At 36.8% G+C, this 17,627-nt stretch overlaps 1 protein-coding gene across 1 annotated transcript in view; it reads left to right on the top strand.

The window, feature by feature from the left end:
• PITPNM3 (PITPNM family member 3) overlaps positions 1-17,627 on the top strand; it is a 555,560-nt gene that overhangs the window by 390,357 nt on the left and 147,576 nt on the right. The window contains exons 4-5 of the mRNA XM_063449741.1: positions 4,826-4,902; positions 8,306-8,541. Coding sequence (XP_063305811.1) covers positions 4,826-4,902; positions 8,306-8,541 — 313 coding nt within the window. The remainder of the gene's footprint in view (positions 1-4,825; positions 4,903-8,305; positions 8,542-17,627) is intronic.

Consider the following 17,627-nt stretch of genomic DNA (forward strand, 5'->3'; position numbering starts at 1 on the left):
ACCGGGATACATATTAACAGCATATCCTAACAATCTGGGATATGAAGGGCAGGCTGGAACAATGGAAGACAGACTGTGGTAAGAAAGGGCTGGCTGGGAGCAGGTATTACCATTGCCACATTGAGACATCCAGTTGCATCTGATAAGGGGTTGCTTAATGAGAGTGTAGTGTGTGGCAGCATGTTTTTTTGCAATATGTTTCTATGGATCACTGTGTGTGTGTGTGTGTTAGTCATTGTGTATGGTCACTATGTGTATGGGTCACTGTGTGTGCCAGTTAGTCTGTATAGATCACTGTGTGTATCTGTGTGTATGTGTTATTGTGTGTGTTAGTGAGTGTGTATGGGCCACTGTGTGTCAGTGAGTGTGTATGGGCCACTGTGTGTCAGTGAGTGTGTATGGGTCACTGTGTGTGTCAGGGAGTGTGTATGGGTTATTGTGTGAGTGTGTGTATGTGTGTTAGTAAGTGTGTATGGTCACGTTTTGTGTCAGTGAGAGTGCATGGCTCAGTCTGTGAGTCAATGAATATGTAGGTGTCACTGTGTGTGTCAGTGAGTGTGTAGGTAATCACTGTGTATCAATGATTATGTATGGGTTACTGTGTGTGTTAGTGAGTATAGAAGGGTTACTGTGTGTGTGTCAGTGAGTGTGTACAACTCATTGTGTTAGTGATTGTGTAAGGAGGTACTTTGTGAGTGCAATTGTGTTTGTATGGATTAATACCTGTGTGTCTGTCAGTGTGTGTGTATGGGTGTATGCATCAGTGAGTGTGTATCATTGTATTTGTATGGGTAGTGTGTGTGCCAGTATGTGTTAATGAGTGTATGTGAGTGCATGTGTCAGTGAATATGTGGACAGCAGGGAGAAGGGCCATCATCACAACTACACTGGGCCACCAGGGAGCAGGGCAATGATCTTCAGAAAAATCAAGATCGTAGCCCCTCATAGGCCAAAAGTAAGATGGGGCAAAGAAATAATATGTTTTTCAACAATTTTAATGTGCATCAGCAACACAAAACACACATCACTGAGATATCTACAGATAATCATGTACTGCATTCATAGCTATTTACATACTGCCACAGACATCAGTCACAGCTGTCCACACACATCACACACAGCTATCCACATATCATTCACTCCCACAAATCACTCACAGCTATCCACATCACACATGGATGGCCATATACATCATACATACAGCCACCTCACACACAGTCAGAACACATGCATCACACACAGCTACTACACAGTCACCACATGCCTACACAATACACATCCATTCTCCACATACACAGTCTTCATGCACACTCACCTCACTGTTTTGCTAGTTTGAAAATTCCCTGTGTCAACTCAGGCACCTCACATCTGGTCTTCTCATGCAGAAGATGCCTGATATCTTTACAGAGCTTGCAAATCATGGCTTGCAGAGAGAAACCGGAAACGGGGCCTGCAGATGCAGGCTCCAACACAACCCAGTTGTATGTTAAATTGTTCTAAAACAGTATGACAAATTAAACTGCTAGGAAGCCAGGGCAGTCCTGGCACCATAACCACTACAGTGGACTGTAGTAAATATAACTTAGACAGAACTCCTGGGTGCACACCCAAATGAAATCTGCTATGCATACCTATGGTTAGGATCACTCCTGCAGAAAGATGAAGCATTGCCCTTGTCTCACTGATTCTGTTTTTGCTTCATCACGGTGCTCTCAAAATGTATCAAAATTTTGCAGACTTGCCAATAAAAACATCCCTATTGTACCTTTTTTACCACCATGCTTCACCATGGACAAGGTGTTACTAAGGCAAGGGGCGTTTTTTTGTGCTGAATCCAAAAAGTACAATTCTGACCTCTCAGACCAAATAATATATTTTTTTTCTCAGTTTGTTGTGTATCACACATACCTTTTGGCAAATTCCAAATGAGATTTGATACTTGTATTGTCAGCAATAACCATCTTCTTGCCATGTGTCCATAAGGCACAACATTTATAGGTTTTCTTGCCTTGGATATAGATTTGTCCAGCTTCTTTAGAGTTACCAATGATTACCGGTAGCCCCTTCTCATCTTTCACACTTTTCTTTTTATGTAATATTGTATAATTAAGAAAACAAAATAGAAATTGAACAAACACATAGTAACACATGTAACACAATTAGTTTCCTTGCACAGATTTCCATCTTGTTCAACAATTTACATTAAGTTCTATTCCAAACAAAAATTCACACAGAGGGAAAAAAACACCACACCAAACCAAACCACTGTTTTCAGGGAACCGTCTTATTATCATAAAGAGTTGGTGACCAAGTCACTACAAACTTGTTCATTGTTTTAAGAGGAAAGTGTTGAATGTATAGCATATAGTCAATCACCACTGAGATCTCTTCTATATCTATTTCTGTTTTTTTTTAAGTTGTCCTTTGTTACCGGTTGGCAGTAAAGATATGTTGATGCTGCTTAAAACGTATCTATACCGTGCTTGGTTGGATGCAAAATAGTTTTACCTGACTGTAGATTATAAAATGATTCATAATAGCCTGCAAATGTATTTACAATTGTATTAGGATGATATATCTTCCAAATGTAAGGCTGTCTAGGATTCTATCTTTTATATCTGCTTGGCTGCCTTTAGTTTAATACTTACTCTTTTATATTCTTAATAATCTGTATTCATCTGTAGTATGCTTCTTTTAGCTCATATTTATTTAAGGAATCCTTGCATTCAGTATTTTATTTTCTAATTCATCTGTTTCTGCTACATCATATGTTATGCTTTTAAATTTGAGATACTAATTCAAAGATTACCTAACAGTCTCTGTTTTAACTTTTTAATCTCTGCTGCATGTTTGGTAAAGTACCTGTGCATTACTATCTTATGGGCTAACCAAAGTGTATGAGCGGAGCTGACTGCGCTTTTTTCCAAAACCATTTTTATTGTGAATGCATGGTACACGAATATAACACGAGTGACATTATCATTTATGCTTTTAAACTGTTATTCGGTAAGTTACATTCACTATTTTGCACTTTTCTCAACATAAACAAAACAGAAAAAACAAGCAAAACAAATAAGAGTTACCAAACCAAATAGGTCATTGTTAATAAGCAAGAGGTTGAGCTTAGACAGTTACCTTTAGATGTGGGTGTATGACAGGATCAGCCATTGCCAGTTCTTCCGAGATACCACTTGCGTGGATCAGGGATTATGAGTTGCTGACTGAGCTTTTATTACTTTTAAAGTCATCTTTAATCAAGTCGTCTCCAATCCCTGTTGAGTCTTGGGCCCTGTCTCATCTCTCTCTCTCTCTCTCTCTCTCTCTTTGAGCTTGACTGTCTCTACTAGTGCATGGTTTGACCAAGTGATGTTGCCTCAATGACAAGTTCTAAAGTACTGATATCAGAGCAATATTTCCACATACTGCTAGTTGTTAAAATGTTAGTTGAATGGAATGTACTAGATTGTATTGGATGTACCTCCTTTAGAATTTTATTCTGAACAAAATAAGTTTCTTACACATATAATATTTGTATTTGATTTATTTTGATGTCCTAAAATAAGAATTATGTACACCCCGAAATGTATCTCTTCAACTAGAGACTTAGGGTTTCTTAATTATTACTTTAAGAGCAAGCCTTATAATTGTAGTCATATATCAAATCTAAGAGATGCATCTAACCCCCTTTATCCCTACAAAATATAGGCAAATTCTAAAAATAAAGATATTGAGGCAATTAATCTTAACTTGCACCCCCTCGGTTGCTAAGATTCACTTTATTAGTGACCTTTGATATATTTTAATGGAATCCTAATAAAATTGGTCAACATGGACTGTGCGAGACTTAATTAAAGAAAACCAGTGTTTAGCAATGTTCTGTGTGATTTCTAGGTCACCAGCAATGTTCTGGTTCTTGAGTCATCAGACTTGCACATTTTCAAGCCTTCGCTAATAATTCTTAACAAGGTATTGGATCTAGAGTGCAAAGGACATTCATGTTAGAACATTGCCTACACAATTGCTGTATGTTGGATGACAGACTTAGGCTGCTGTGCCACTGGTTATTGGAAAGATGTTCATTTTAAAAAAAATCTCATATATTTCACAGACTGAATCAATTAATCTCTACCTATAACCTATGTACACATTTTGTATTACTGCTAGACCCTTACTAAAAAAACATCAACTAAAAGAAGATGCAATGTACACACTAAGTAAATAACTCTCTTGTTTTATTAATTTATAGCATGCACCAGCTAAATTGCTAATTCCCCTATTAATGTCTATGCTTCCCAACTCTTTTGCTTTCCTCTACTTGCTTACGTTTCCATTTAGAGAGTAGACAGAACATCTTTGTTATTGATTAGGGGTAGTGGTAGAATAGCATATGTGCAGACAGCGGTGGATTACATGTGCTTCATGTTATACTTGCACTGATCTATCTGGATTACTTCTTCGGTGTCCTGGTTCGTGGATGTACTCGGATACAGATTTCAAATAAGACCTCTCTTACCAAATCAGCTAGAACGTTATACATGCACTACCATTTTTGCATTATGACCCACTCTATTACAATTTGCCCATGTACCTTGATATTACCTGTCCATGTACCTTGGTATTTGTATTTATTTAGTAATTAAGTTTAAACCTAGATAGGAATCGTACACCTCATCTGATATTTGCTGTTAGAGAAGGGCTTTCTTGCAGGTGGAAGCAAAAATAAAAAATAAAGTCGAAATATTTTGTGCCTGTGTACTCCTTATTGGTTCCCTAAAGGGAAAAAAACTATATTGAATTTTTTTTATTTTTTTTTTAATATTAACAGGCGATCTTTACAGAGTTCAAGGGAGGAAGCATCGATGTCCTCGGCAAAGCAGTTTCGAAATTCACGAGGACAGTGAGGTGAGAACATTTTCATATTGTTTCTTCTTTTTCTTATATCAGCTCAATATTGCTTTTTAGGCTCGGTTCCTGGGCTGGATGATTTTCTATGCAGTAAATATAACTAGATATCACAAGTATTATGGAAGATAGAACAATAGGGCAATGAATCTCAATAAACAAAGGAAAATCTGTGTGTTAACTGAGAATAAAGGGGAATAGATGGATGATGGGTGTATCAGTTTAGGATGGGAGGAATCAATGGGTGGGTTGGTAGGTACAAGCTTATTTTGTGAAGAAAACTGTCGAAAGAAAAATATATCCTATGTCCTTATTGTTTTAAACCTGCAATTTAAACATTGATGTTTTGCAGGAATGGATGTTTACTCTGCAGGATTTAAATGCCTCTAGTGGCATACGTTGCATGGTTTAAATGTTTCTACTGTCTGTCAGCTATTTCAATTAGATGGCCGCTCATGCACACTAAACTCCCAATGCTTTCTTATGCAAAATCTTGGATTGGCTGATATCATCAAAATTGATTATCTCAGCCATGTAAGTTGGGCCAACTGCAGGGAGAGATTATTTTATTAAGTGACTGGGCAACAATATCTGCCCAGTGGCTCGTTTTTAATTACAGTGAGCATTCTGTTTAGTAAACATTCTCCCACCCACAGCATCACAGGTGAGAGGTGTTTATTTTAACTATTTGCCCATTGGCTGCTAGTGAAATCAGTGAGCAAAAAGTGAAAAATAGAAAAATGATCAACAACGTTTAGTTGTTGCATTCCAATTAATTTGTTATGGTGCCACAGTGTTCTTTTAATTACCTGAATGAATAAGATATGTCATATGATCTGTAGCATCTAAAATAATCTATGAACTATTTTGCATGGCGTAGTAGGGTTACAGAAACCATTTACTTTTTTTCTAGCTAGTATTTGTTGCACTGGATTTAAAAAATGTTAGCGCTGTAATTATATAACATTAGTTATCTTAAAATGTGTTTTATCAGCACGTGAGATTTTTAGCATTTGCTCAACTGTAGAACACTAGCATTGTAGCATTTTCTTGGCCTTGAAATTTTTTTATCTAGTTCTTGAGTTGCCTGCAGCACAGTGAGTATCGTCTCAGTTGATTAATACTCTGATAAAAAAAATGCAGTCAGCCATGTTGTGTGGGGCAGCCACTGTGACGTGCCAAAGATATACTACTGTCAAGTAAGTCAGGTCTGCCATAAGGCCCATTATTCTGAATGGGAATAATCGATTTAAAAGCAGTATCTGCTTGTTATCTTACGTTAATTTAAATATTGCATGTGGCTACTTATAACTGTATTGATCGCAAAGCCTTCTTTTCGTAATTCACCTCTGCTGCTGGCATTTAAAATATTATTTTTAGGGATAGACTTTAAAATCCATTTATGCTTTCTGGGATTTTATTTTATTTTTTTCCCAAATGTATATATTAGATTTTCTGTAAAAACATTTTTTCACAGAGCTGTAAATGGGTTTATAAAAACAACAAATACATAATAAAAAAAGTTCAGATAAACAGAAAACAGAGTGAAAAGGCCATACATAATTGAGCTTTCAGTCTAAAGGAAGAGAGGTGTTAAAAGCTTTATGTCTAGAAGGGAATATAGATTCCCCAGGTTTTATGTTGTCATGTGATAACCCTTTCACTACTGAGCACTTTTTCATTAATAAAATATTAGCATAACATGTATTTGAAGCCTGGGATGCATAAGTAGCATATAGATGTGATAAAAACAAAGCTATTTTGTGTACAGATTGCTTTAAACATTATAATTATGCAAATGTAAACAATTTAAATTTTTACTTATTCTTTCATTATTTATAACAAAAAATATTTGGCTTTAGAAAGTATATAGTATCCTTTATCTTAGCAATATTTCACAAAGAGGCCTCGATTAGCCGATCACGTGTATCATCTGTTTTTTTGGTTCATGTAAGCTTTTTATCGATTCAAATTTAATTGAATTTCTGCCTTAAAAGGCTTATCAGCAGCTGACAATATCTGATCAAATATATGTCTGCTCGATTGAGTCTGTATATTCTGTCCTGCATTTGGATCTAGAGTTACAATTGTATTTGTATGCTCTGTGGGAAGAGAGCTCATCTGGCTGGTAGAAAATGCACCAATTTGGAGTCTTATTTATTGCATTTTGTATTCTGAAATGTTATTTTAATAGACATTTATTTTTTTCTTAAATGCAGTAAGTGTGGAAAAAAAAATAGAATTAAATAAATAATGGTCAAATACCTTGCTTTTAAGAATTTCTAAGGACCCTGAAGGAATTTACTAGCAGTACAGATTACAGAAAGTGGCAACATAATGTAAAAAGAATGCCTACATTTAAACATAAAGCCTATGTACAGTGAATGCAGTTAAATCAAACATTTCTAAAATAAAGGTATGTATGTATCTCTGGAACGCTAACACTGCAATGGTATGGAGTCCATTCACTACTCTCCCTCCCTGTCTGCAGGAATGGTATGACCCATTGAAACTTCCTTTACTGTTAGGAAGCAGAGGGCAATCTGACATTTGCAATACACTTCCAGCCATTGAATCAGAGACCAGTGACTTCTGGCAGAGAAATGTGTTCCTCTACATACTGGCAATCATTCATAGCGTATAGACGAGGTTGACTGAGGCTTTATTGAATAACAGTGTTATTTCTTAAAGTGAGAATTCAATGTGAATATCAAAATTAAGATCAAAATAGCTAAAATTATTTTTTTAGCTATGTGTGTTGAATCCTCACTTTAGTAAATCACTACAATGGAAATTTTATTCTGCAAAGTACATGAAAGTAAAAGTGTTTATACCTGATTCTGCAAGTGAAGTGGTTACATAAGAAAAAAGAATATGTGATGTGTAAGTGTTGTACAGCGTAAAAGAACAGCAATATAAAAACACTCTGTAGAAACAAATATTGTTTCAATAAAGAAGAGAACATTGGAGACACTTAAACAGACATAATGTGAAAAGAGACAGACAGAACCAATGATACAGAGAGAAATGGCCCAATACTTTGATAGGATTTGCTATAATAGACGTGTCTTTTAGGCAGGTTTTTAGCCGTCCATACAAATTCACTAACAGAACAAGGTAGGGCATCCATGAGAAAATTCTCTGAAAACAACAAATCAAAATTATAGATTTTTTTTTTTTTTTTTTTAATAAGAGAAGACACTAAAAGAGTTGAGTGAAATTAGGAAAACAAACAGGATTGCAGTGTCTTGGTTCCATATGGTATGATTGAGGACACACAAGTAATCCAGTGTCAAATGAAACAGAAATAAAAAAAAATAGCAGTGTTTAGGGACGTTTATTTATAAGCCGTCTAAGCATTGCTAGAGTTATATTGTGTATGGTTTTATTTATATCTATCCAGGATGGATCTCAGCAGAGTGACTGTAAGACACATGTACTCGCTCTTGTCCTGCATGGTGGCAGCATACTAGACACAGGAGGAGGGGACCCCAACAGCAAGATGGCTGATGTAAACACCTTCAGCTCTGTGTTTGAAAAGGTGACACGAGCACATTTTCCAGCTGCTCTCGGCCACATAGAGATCAGACTTGTCCCGTGTCCTGCAATATGCTCTGAAGCTTTCTCTTTGGTTTACAAGTAAGCCATTTTTCTATTTATGTTTATGAGCTTGATGTTTCAAACAATGTGAATTTTTGTAATGCACTGTGGGTAAATTTATAATGTATGTGATAAATACCATCAACATTAACTTAACCAGTCCAAATCAGAGCTTCTCGTCTTTCCTCACTCAAGTGTTGCTACTCCCATTTCTGTTTCCATCCAAGTCAATGGCACTACCATCAGCTCTACCTCGCAGGTTCTCTGCCTATGTGTTCTCTTTGACTCCAACCTGTACTTCACCACTCAAGTCCAGTCACTTGCCAAATCCTGCCACTTCTATCTCATAAACATAACTTTCATCCACTCCTATTTAACGCTGGGTTCATGCTGGCCCGTTACAATCTATAATAAATGTGGCAGCGAGGCTCATCTTACTGTCTGCCTGCACCTCCCACACCTCCCCCTCTTTCAATACTTACACTGGCTTATCATAAAATATAGGAATTAATTTAAAATTCAGGTGCGTGTTTACAAATATCTTCTCAACACTGCTCCTACCCACCTATCCTCACTAATACACAAGTATGTGCCATCCAGGCCTCTGCACTATGCTGAAGATCTAGATCTATTCTCTGTTCATACTCACACCTCTACTGCTCGCCTTCAAGACTTCTCGAGGCTGTGCTGTCACTGTGGAACTCCATTCCATAGTCCGTTAGACTCTCACCCAGTCTTAGTTCCTTCAGTCTCACTTCTTTAGGAAAGCAGATCAAATAAACTGTTAATACGTTTCCCTCTCCTCACCATGGTAACTCACCTTTCTTCCTCTCCTACAACAGTGTGATCCAATAAACGAACCCTTCACAATGAACTATTTACCTTTACCACTTGTGCCACTTTACCCCACTCCCTCTAGAATGTAAGCTTGTTTGAGCAGAGCCATCTACACCCTCTGTTCCTGTTCATCCATCTTGTTGTAATCTTGACCAATTGCTAAACAAATTCAACTATAATATATAGTCATCCTTAGAGACGACCATTGGCAAAGGGTTATTATTATTATTTGTGTTTATATAGCGCCAACTTATTCAGTATCACTTTACAATATTCTGAAATGCTAAATTTAACAGTGAATAAGACAGTTACAAAAAGATACAGGAACAATTGTAGATAAGGACCCTGTTAAGATGAGCTTACATCAGTAACAGTAGGTATTTTTGTTTACTAATTTTTTGTAAATGGGGAGCTAATGATAGGTAGAGAGCATCAGTTGACACTCTCAAACAATCAGATGCACCCGGTCTTAGGCTTCATGATTAAAGCCTCTGACTGGAATGGAAATTAGAGGTAGAGTGATCTCTGGCTCTGGATTGAAGACTTTGGGGATTGTTCATGGTTTAATCTTTTCAGGTAATCTAGGAACCTCTCTGCACCTGGAGTGTCCCTTCAATCTCCCAGATGTTTAATCTATGGAGGTTTTCAAACTCCACTACCACTCCTTATTAATTTTTAATCTTCTAAGATGTGTATCAATGATAAAATTGTTTACTGATGTTACAATAACTATATTTTTTCTTCCACCATATTTTCACGTTTTGATAGGTATTTCATCCTAAATAAAAAAAAGTCTAAAATAACAAGATGTGTTAGCCTTATTTAGAGTAAATTTCTTTTGTAGCTAGACAATGCTTTACTAGTATGAACTTTTTCTATATTTTGAATGGATGCTGCATTCACCAAGTAACTTTGGCTTCAGAGCCGGAAAGAGATGAGCAGTTTTACCATGGTGCTGATGTCCCTCGATGTTCCTTCTTCCAGAAGCACAAAATACCGTTACAAGAATATAAAGTAACACATTTTGTTTCCATTTTTTACTCCAGTCTTGATGAGAAATTTAGATTAGTATACATTATTACAGTAATAGTAATTAGAGCATTTACTAGCAAAAGTATAAAATAATAATCATTTTGGGATAGACAACAGCATATTCTTTATGGCAAAGTACATCAGTTTCATTAACGGAAACAATTATATGTTTGTAACTATTTTAATATGCAGCACTTACATGTATTATTCACTTTGAGTCCCTAGTATATTTTTTTAAAACTTTTACATCATTTGTCATATACTTTGCATGTGCACTCTTGAAACTCTAAGTTAGCTCAAGATTTGCTGATTGATTACTCTCAAACTGGAGAGACTAAAAAGATGGTCTATAGAGAGTTTCTGTGTGCAGTTGAGATCTCTATCTCACTGTAGCCCGTGAGAAGTCCTAATAGAAAAAAGTTGTACCTTGCCTTTGTCAAGAAAAAAAAAAGCATATAACAAATTTCACAGCAGGTAAGTCTTCCTGCCAGCATCAACTGTAGAGAAATGAACAAAAGGCGACCTTTCTCAAGAGATATCCAGAAGTATAAAAGTTCTTACGTGAGTTTTAGCAGCAGACAAGTTATTCAAAAGCATTTCTAAAGGACTAATATTTTCCTTATCCACCAAACCTACTTTTTACCTCTGTTGAATTCTGGAGCAGGGGCATGGCAATAGAGGTTCTTTTAGCGGAGTTTAGAAATATGTGACATTAAAATGTATTTGATGCTCTGCATCCAAGATTATTTAAACACGGTCTGAACTGACCTGCGTTTATTTTTAATTAACCCAGAATTTAAAACTCCAGATCCAGAGGAAAGTCTCTTACAGAGATAATAATGTTAAAATGCAACAAATTCTGTTTGATGCAAACATTTGCATCTATAGCAAGTTTTTTTTCCTTGCATGAATATTTTTGAGATGTTAGAGTTTGAGTAAAACTCTTAAGCATCATAACTCCTACAATCTACAGCAATGAAAACATGTGTAGGAAGTTCCCTGGTGCAGGCCCACGTTTATATTTCAAAACATTTTTAAATGATTTAACACTAACTGCGGCCCCTAGGTGCTATGTTCTGGCCTCCCATTACATTCAAGTTTAGAAGAAATTGACAGGCTGAGAATGTTAGTGTGATACATTTTAGTGAAATATGTTTAATCTAAACATTAAAAAATTAAGGGGACACTGTATTCTCCGAAACAACTTTAGCTTAATGAAGCAGTTCTTGCGAATAGATGATGCCATTGCAATAAATGAGACAATTACAAATTGTTACAGGAACCATAGAATGATGATTGAGTTACAGTCTATACTGTCTATATTGCTAGAAAGCTATAACATACCAGGACAAAAAACTATACATTGATTAAATAAGCAGAAGATGGGTTATGAAATAAAGATTAAAAAGAGGTGAGGGCATTTTAACCATTTTAAACATATCCCATTGCAACTACCTGGATTGATTTACTGCTAATATGTATTTAAATTTATCCTTAAAGAGTAGGCAAGTCATGAATACTATTTGCACCTCGCCTGCAGACATAGTCATTACTTATTTTGCCTGTATGATTTCTTTCATAAGGGAATGTGTATTTATGGATGGATGTTCATCATAAAGGGTCTTTAAACCCCTTGCTATCAAACATTCCTTTTCTGATGTCTGATGTCTTGTGGGTATTTACAGTATTCCTTGTTCAAACACTTCATGTGATTAAAGAAAATAAGAAGATTCTCATATGCTAATATAACTGTAGTGGTGGATAACTATTATTAGACGCTTTTATTTGGATGTTTTATATTAGATTCTTAACACAAATGTAACCTCTGCCAGTAACTCTTTACCACATCAGATTCTTCGTATTTACATCCAATGGCTTTTGGAATTAGGTTGCTATGGTAATAGAGCCACATTGGTGGGATTACTTAGTTGATTTGAAGACTGCATTGGCGCATTCTGATATTATTTGTGATTTCTTAGACAATAAACACAGGATACCTGTCAGATAGATTTATTTTACCGTGTCATTTAGGGAAATGTGCTTTTATGAGCTCAAAAAACATTTACAATATAGCTATTGTCATTTACATGGTTTACATGAGACAGAACAACTGCTTTACAAAAGACCCGCTATGCAGATATGAAATGATATAACTTTATAGCACTTATGCCGATAATATAGTGGAAGACTGATTGCTTCGAGTGCATATTTATTTGCACTTGTGTACTCAGAGGACTTGTGTAACACATATCGTCAACGTTTTGGCCTCTATGGTCTTTACTATACGAATAAGGGGCAAACAAAAACATTCAGACTTGCATCAACCTGTGGAGTGTCAGTTGGACAAGGTTTTAGAGCATTAAACATAAGTACATATAGGGCTAGTGCAAGTGTAAGGTGGCCTGTGTGGTTGTCTTGGGGTGCTCCAGGAGTTGGCTTTTGGGTCTCTCACTAAGGCAGAGTAAGCAAATGCATGGCGGCACAGAGAGGAACTTATGATAGCCCTGTGCTATGTGTATGTGTGTGTGTGATTATGTTTGTTTGTGAAAATGTGACTGTCAGTATGTGTCTATGTATGACTTACAGTTTTCATATGTGTGCTAATAACTTTGTTTGTGCAATTGTGCGTCTGGGTATGACCAGCCTCAACACCCGAAGTATTGTGAGAGAGACATGGTGATTTGATAATACATCATGTCCCCGTCCCTTCCTCTTACAACATGGCTATTGAGTGCTAGAAGAAGAGTGTAAGAAGTATAAAAAATGGGACATCAAAATGCATCTTCGCCTGTGTAGCCAAAAACCTTTGTACTGGCTCAGAGTTTTGTGCTTTGAAAAAAAAAATGTAGTTACTTTGTCATATGTTACTATGGGAAATTATACTAGACCCTCTCAATGTGTTTGTTTGATAAGCAGTGAGTTTAGTCAACAGTCTACTGGAGAAAAAAAAATCAAGCTCAAAAAAGCTGAACTGCGTAAAATCACCTTCTTTAATGCATTTTTAATACTCTCCCAATCATATCAGCTAAATCAGTGTACATTTTTACCCTCAGTAGTATACATGAAGTCTTATAGGCTAGTTAGTGAAGTACGTGATCAATCCCTACACAGATTGCAATTGTTATGGCTAGAAAAAATAGGTACAACAGTCCACAATCTCTAGTTAAAATACCAAGAATAAACTGTATTTCACCTCTGTCATGGTGCCTGGTTTGTACTAATATCCTGCATGAATGACCCAATAAATGAAGTCACTGAGGCATTCTTTATTAGAGGTGTAAAGTGGGATATCAATTTGATTTGATGAGCTCAAGCCTTCTTGCTTCTCTCGATTGCTCTGAAGACTGCATGTTGATGTATCCCAAAGAAGGATATCATATTTGGCAGGCACTCTGCTCTAATATGTTGAACATCACATGCAAGTGAGAAGAATTCCAGGAGAAAAATGTTTTTTTCATAGATTGCTTTTTAAATGTATTTACTCGTATGCACCTGTGGCTAAGGGAATTGGCTAATCAATCCTACTGGATTAAAGCTATTCATAAATTTCTTATAAGAAATCTGTTGTATATGATGTCATCAATTATACATGGATGCTGATATAATAAATTAACATCCAGGTGAATTCTATTGAGTAAAGCAATGGTTTAGATTTAAGGGGCTCTCACTAAGGCAATGTAAGCACCTTCTTACCAATGTAGCAGGTGTCAAGTCTTCTCAAATTCAAATCCATTATATGTGTGGCCATCAATTATACACAGATGGTCATATAATAAACTTCAAGGTAAATTTAATTAAGCATGACAATAGTTAGCAGCAATTCCTATCACCGCACAGTTTAAAAGGAAAGTCAATATCAAAGGAATATGTGTGCTGATATTAATTTGACTCATGTATCACTGCATCTGCTTCAAGAATACAGTATCATTAGGCGTAAAAGGTTTTATTTAAATGTTTATAATTGCTGTAGGGGCCAAACATATTTATATTTAAATAAAGTAAAGTAAAAGGTCATATATATATATATATATATATATATATATATATATATATATATATATATATATATATATATAATTATTTATTTATTTGCAACGTTGGAGTGTTTCTTTAACCCCTTCCTGACCAATGAATAGGATGTACCTAGTAAGTCATTTACTAAATCGCCAATTACCTGATCGTTGGCGATCCCTAGCCGGCGATCACGATCCTGGGGTCTGCCTGGGAGCTCAGGTAGACCCCCACTACCCGAACCGACTCTCCGGGCCATGTGATCGTGGGGTGCTCGCGATCACATGGCTAGAATGTCGGAGTCAATTCAAAGTGCTAACCCATACATTTAAAGCACTGAACAATTCCAGCCCCTCTTATATCTCTTCACTGATCCAGAGGTATGCCCCTCCTCGTACCCTCCGCTCTGCCCGCGACCACCTCCTGACCGCTGCTCGCACCCGTAAGGCCAACTCCGCTTGCAGGACCTCTCACGGGCGGCTCCTCTCCTTTGGAATAACTTGCCTACTGCCATCAGACTCTCCCCGAGTCTTCAATCATTTAAGAAGGGCCTTAAAACCCATCTCTTCAGGAAAGCGTATGGTCTCCCAGAGTAATCTCTCCCTTACATACCGGTCTCTTGCTCTCTCCTATGGGATAGTGCTTTGCTCTCTTCTCCAGCTCTGCTTCACTCCTACCTGATATTTCCTATCCTAATGTTTCTAATACCCCACCTCCTATAGGCTGTAAGCTCATTTGAGCAGGGTTCTCTTCAACCTATTGTTCCTGTAAGTTTTCTTGTAATTGTCTTATTTATTGTTACATCCCCCCTCTCAAAATATTGTAAAGCGCTACGGAATCTGTTGGCGCTATATAAATGGCAATAATAATAATAATAATAATAATAGAATAGCCGGCTTGTGCAGTGCCTGCAGGGGGCCTGCCTGAGCTCTCCTTTACGACCGTGGACGTACTCGGTACATCCGACAAAAATCGGTAAATGGCAAGTAGGAGCCCTGGACTTACCTAGACCGCCAATCCGCCGTGATCAGCAGTCCCGCTGCAGCAGCTCCGGCCACCCCGGCCATCCAGGGCCGTGTGATCACCACGATCACATGGCCACAATAGGAGTCTATGCAGCTGCCAGCAGGGGGACTGTCTGAGCTGTCAGGCAGTCCCCCAGGCGCTAAAAAGTAAAAAAAAAAAAAAATTATAATAATAATATATATATATATATATATATATTATACATATATTATATATGTATAATATATTATCAAATAATAAAAGCATTTTATAATATATTATACATACATAATGCATATATAATTTGATTATACATGTACTTTGAGATATATACACATATTTCTCAAAATACACTTATAATGAAATCATATATATGCATTATACATGTATAATATATCATAAAATGCTTTAATTATAATGTATTATACATATATAGGAAATAAAAGTGTGTGTGTGTGTATGTACATATGTGTATGTGTGTATGTATATATATATATATAATATAAATTTAAAAAAATACATTTTATATATATATATATATATATATATACATATATATATATGTGTGTATTTATATATAAACACACATTCTACATATATATTTAACTATTAACTACATACTGTTTGATTTTATTAATTATAATTTGAGGGACCTGCATGACAACCTAGGCAGATAGTCCAGAGAATTTAATTGGCAAACCCTATATTTAACCCCGTAACTTTCCAAAACACCATACTACAACACACACTACACTAACACACACTGCATTCACTACACTAACACACACTCTGCATTCACTACACTAACACACACTCTGCATTAACTACACTAACACACACTCTGCATTCACTATACTAACACACACACACTCTGCATTCACTACACTGACACACACTCTGCATTCACTACACGGACACACACATACTCTGCATACACTACACTAACACACACAAACTCTGCATACACTACACTGACACACACTCTGCATTCACTACACTAACACACACACGCTGCATACACACACTGCACTAACACACACACACTGCATACACACACTGCACTAACACACACACACTGCATACACACACTAAACTAACACACACACACACTGCATTCACTACACTAACACACACACTCTGCATTCACTACACTAACACACACACACACACTCTGCATACACTACACTAACACACACTCTGCATACACTACACTAACACACACTCTGCATTCACTACACTAACACACACACACACACTCTGTATTCACTACACTAACACACACTCTGTATTCACTACACTAACACACACTCTGCATTCACTACACTAATACACACACACTCTGCATACACTACACTGACACACACTCTGCATTCATTACACTGACACACACTCTGCATCCACTACACTGACACACACAGCATCCACTAAACAAACATCCTGTATTCACAGTACACACACTACATCCACCACGCATTCACTATACAGAGACATTGCGTCTAATACACACACTACATCCACTACAGACACTGCATCCACTAAACACATTGCATCTAGTACACACAAACACTACATCCACTACACAAACACACACTACATCCACTATTCAAACACACTCTGCGTTCACTATACACACTGCATCTGCTTCACAAACAGTATCTAATACACACAAACACTACATCCATTACACACATTCTAATTCACTTCCACTATACACACGACATTCAGTCCTGCATCATTTGCAGCGGACTAGGTAGGAGTCCTGTGGGCGGGCCGGGCGGGGGGGGCAGGCGATGCGGGGGGGCCCAGACCTTGTGCTTTGTCAGGGGCCCCAAAATTGATGGTGGCGGCCCTGACTGTAACTTTCCAAAACAGCATAAAACCTGTACATGGAGGGTATTGTTATATTTGGAGACTTCGCTGAACACAAATATGAGTGTTTAAAATAGTAAAACTTATCACGATGATGAAATCACCAGTAAAAGTGCAGTTTTTGTGAAAAAAAATGCAAAAAACAAATGAACGCTAATATTGGCAAGCGTCTACTTTTTTAAATGGTATGTCATGGTGGGGTTAATTTTCATTTCTGGGCTGCCATACAGTCTCAAAGGCAACATAGCCAATCTGGCAAATAGCAATTTACAAAAACAGAAATTGGCACATTTTATGTTTGACCCTGTAACTTTCCAAATTCCCATAAAACCTGTACTTGAGATGTACTGTTGTACTCATGAGACCTTACT

This window comes from Pelobates fuscus, chromosome 1 (genome assembly GCF_036172605.1).
Source record: "Pelobates fuscus isolate aPelFus1 chromosome 1, aPelFus1.pri, whole genome shotgun sequence".
In the NCBI taxonomy this organism is placed as follows: Eukaryota; Metazoa; Chordata; class Amphibia; order Anura; family Pelobatidae; genus Pelobates; species Pelobates fuscus.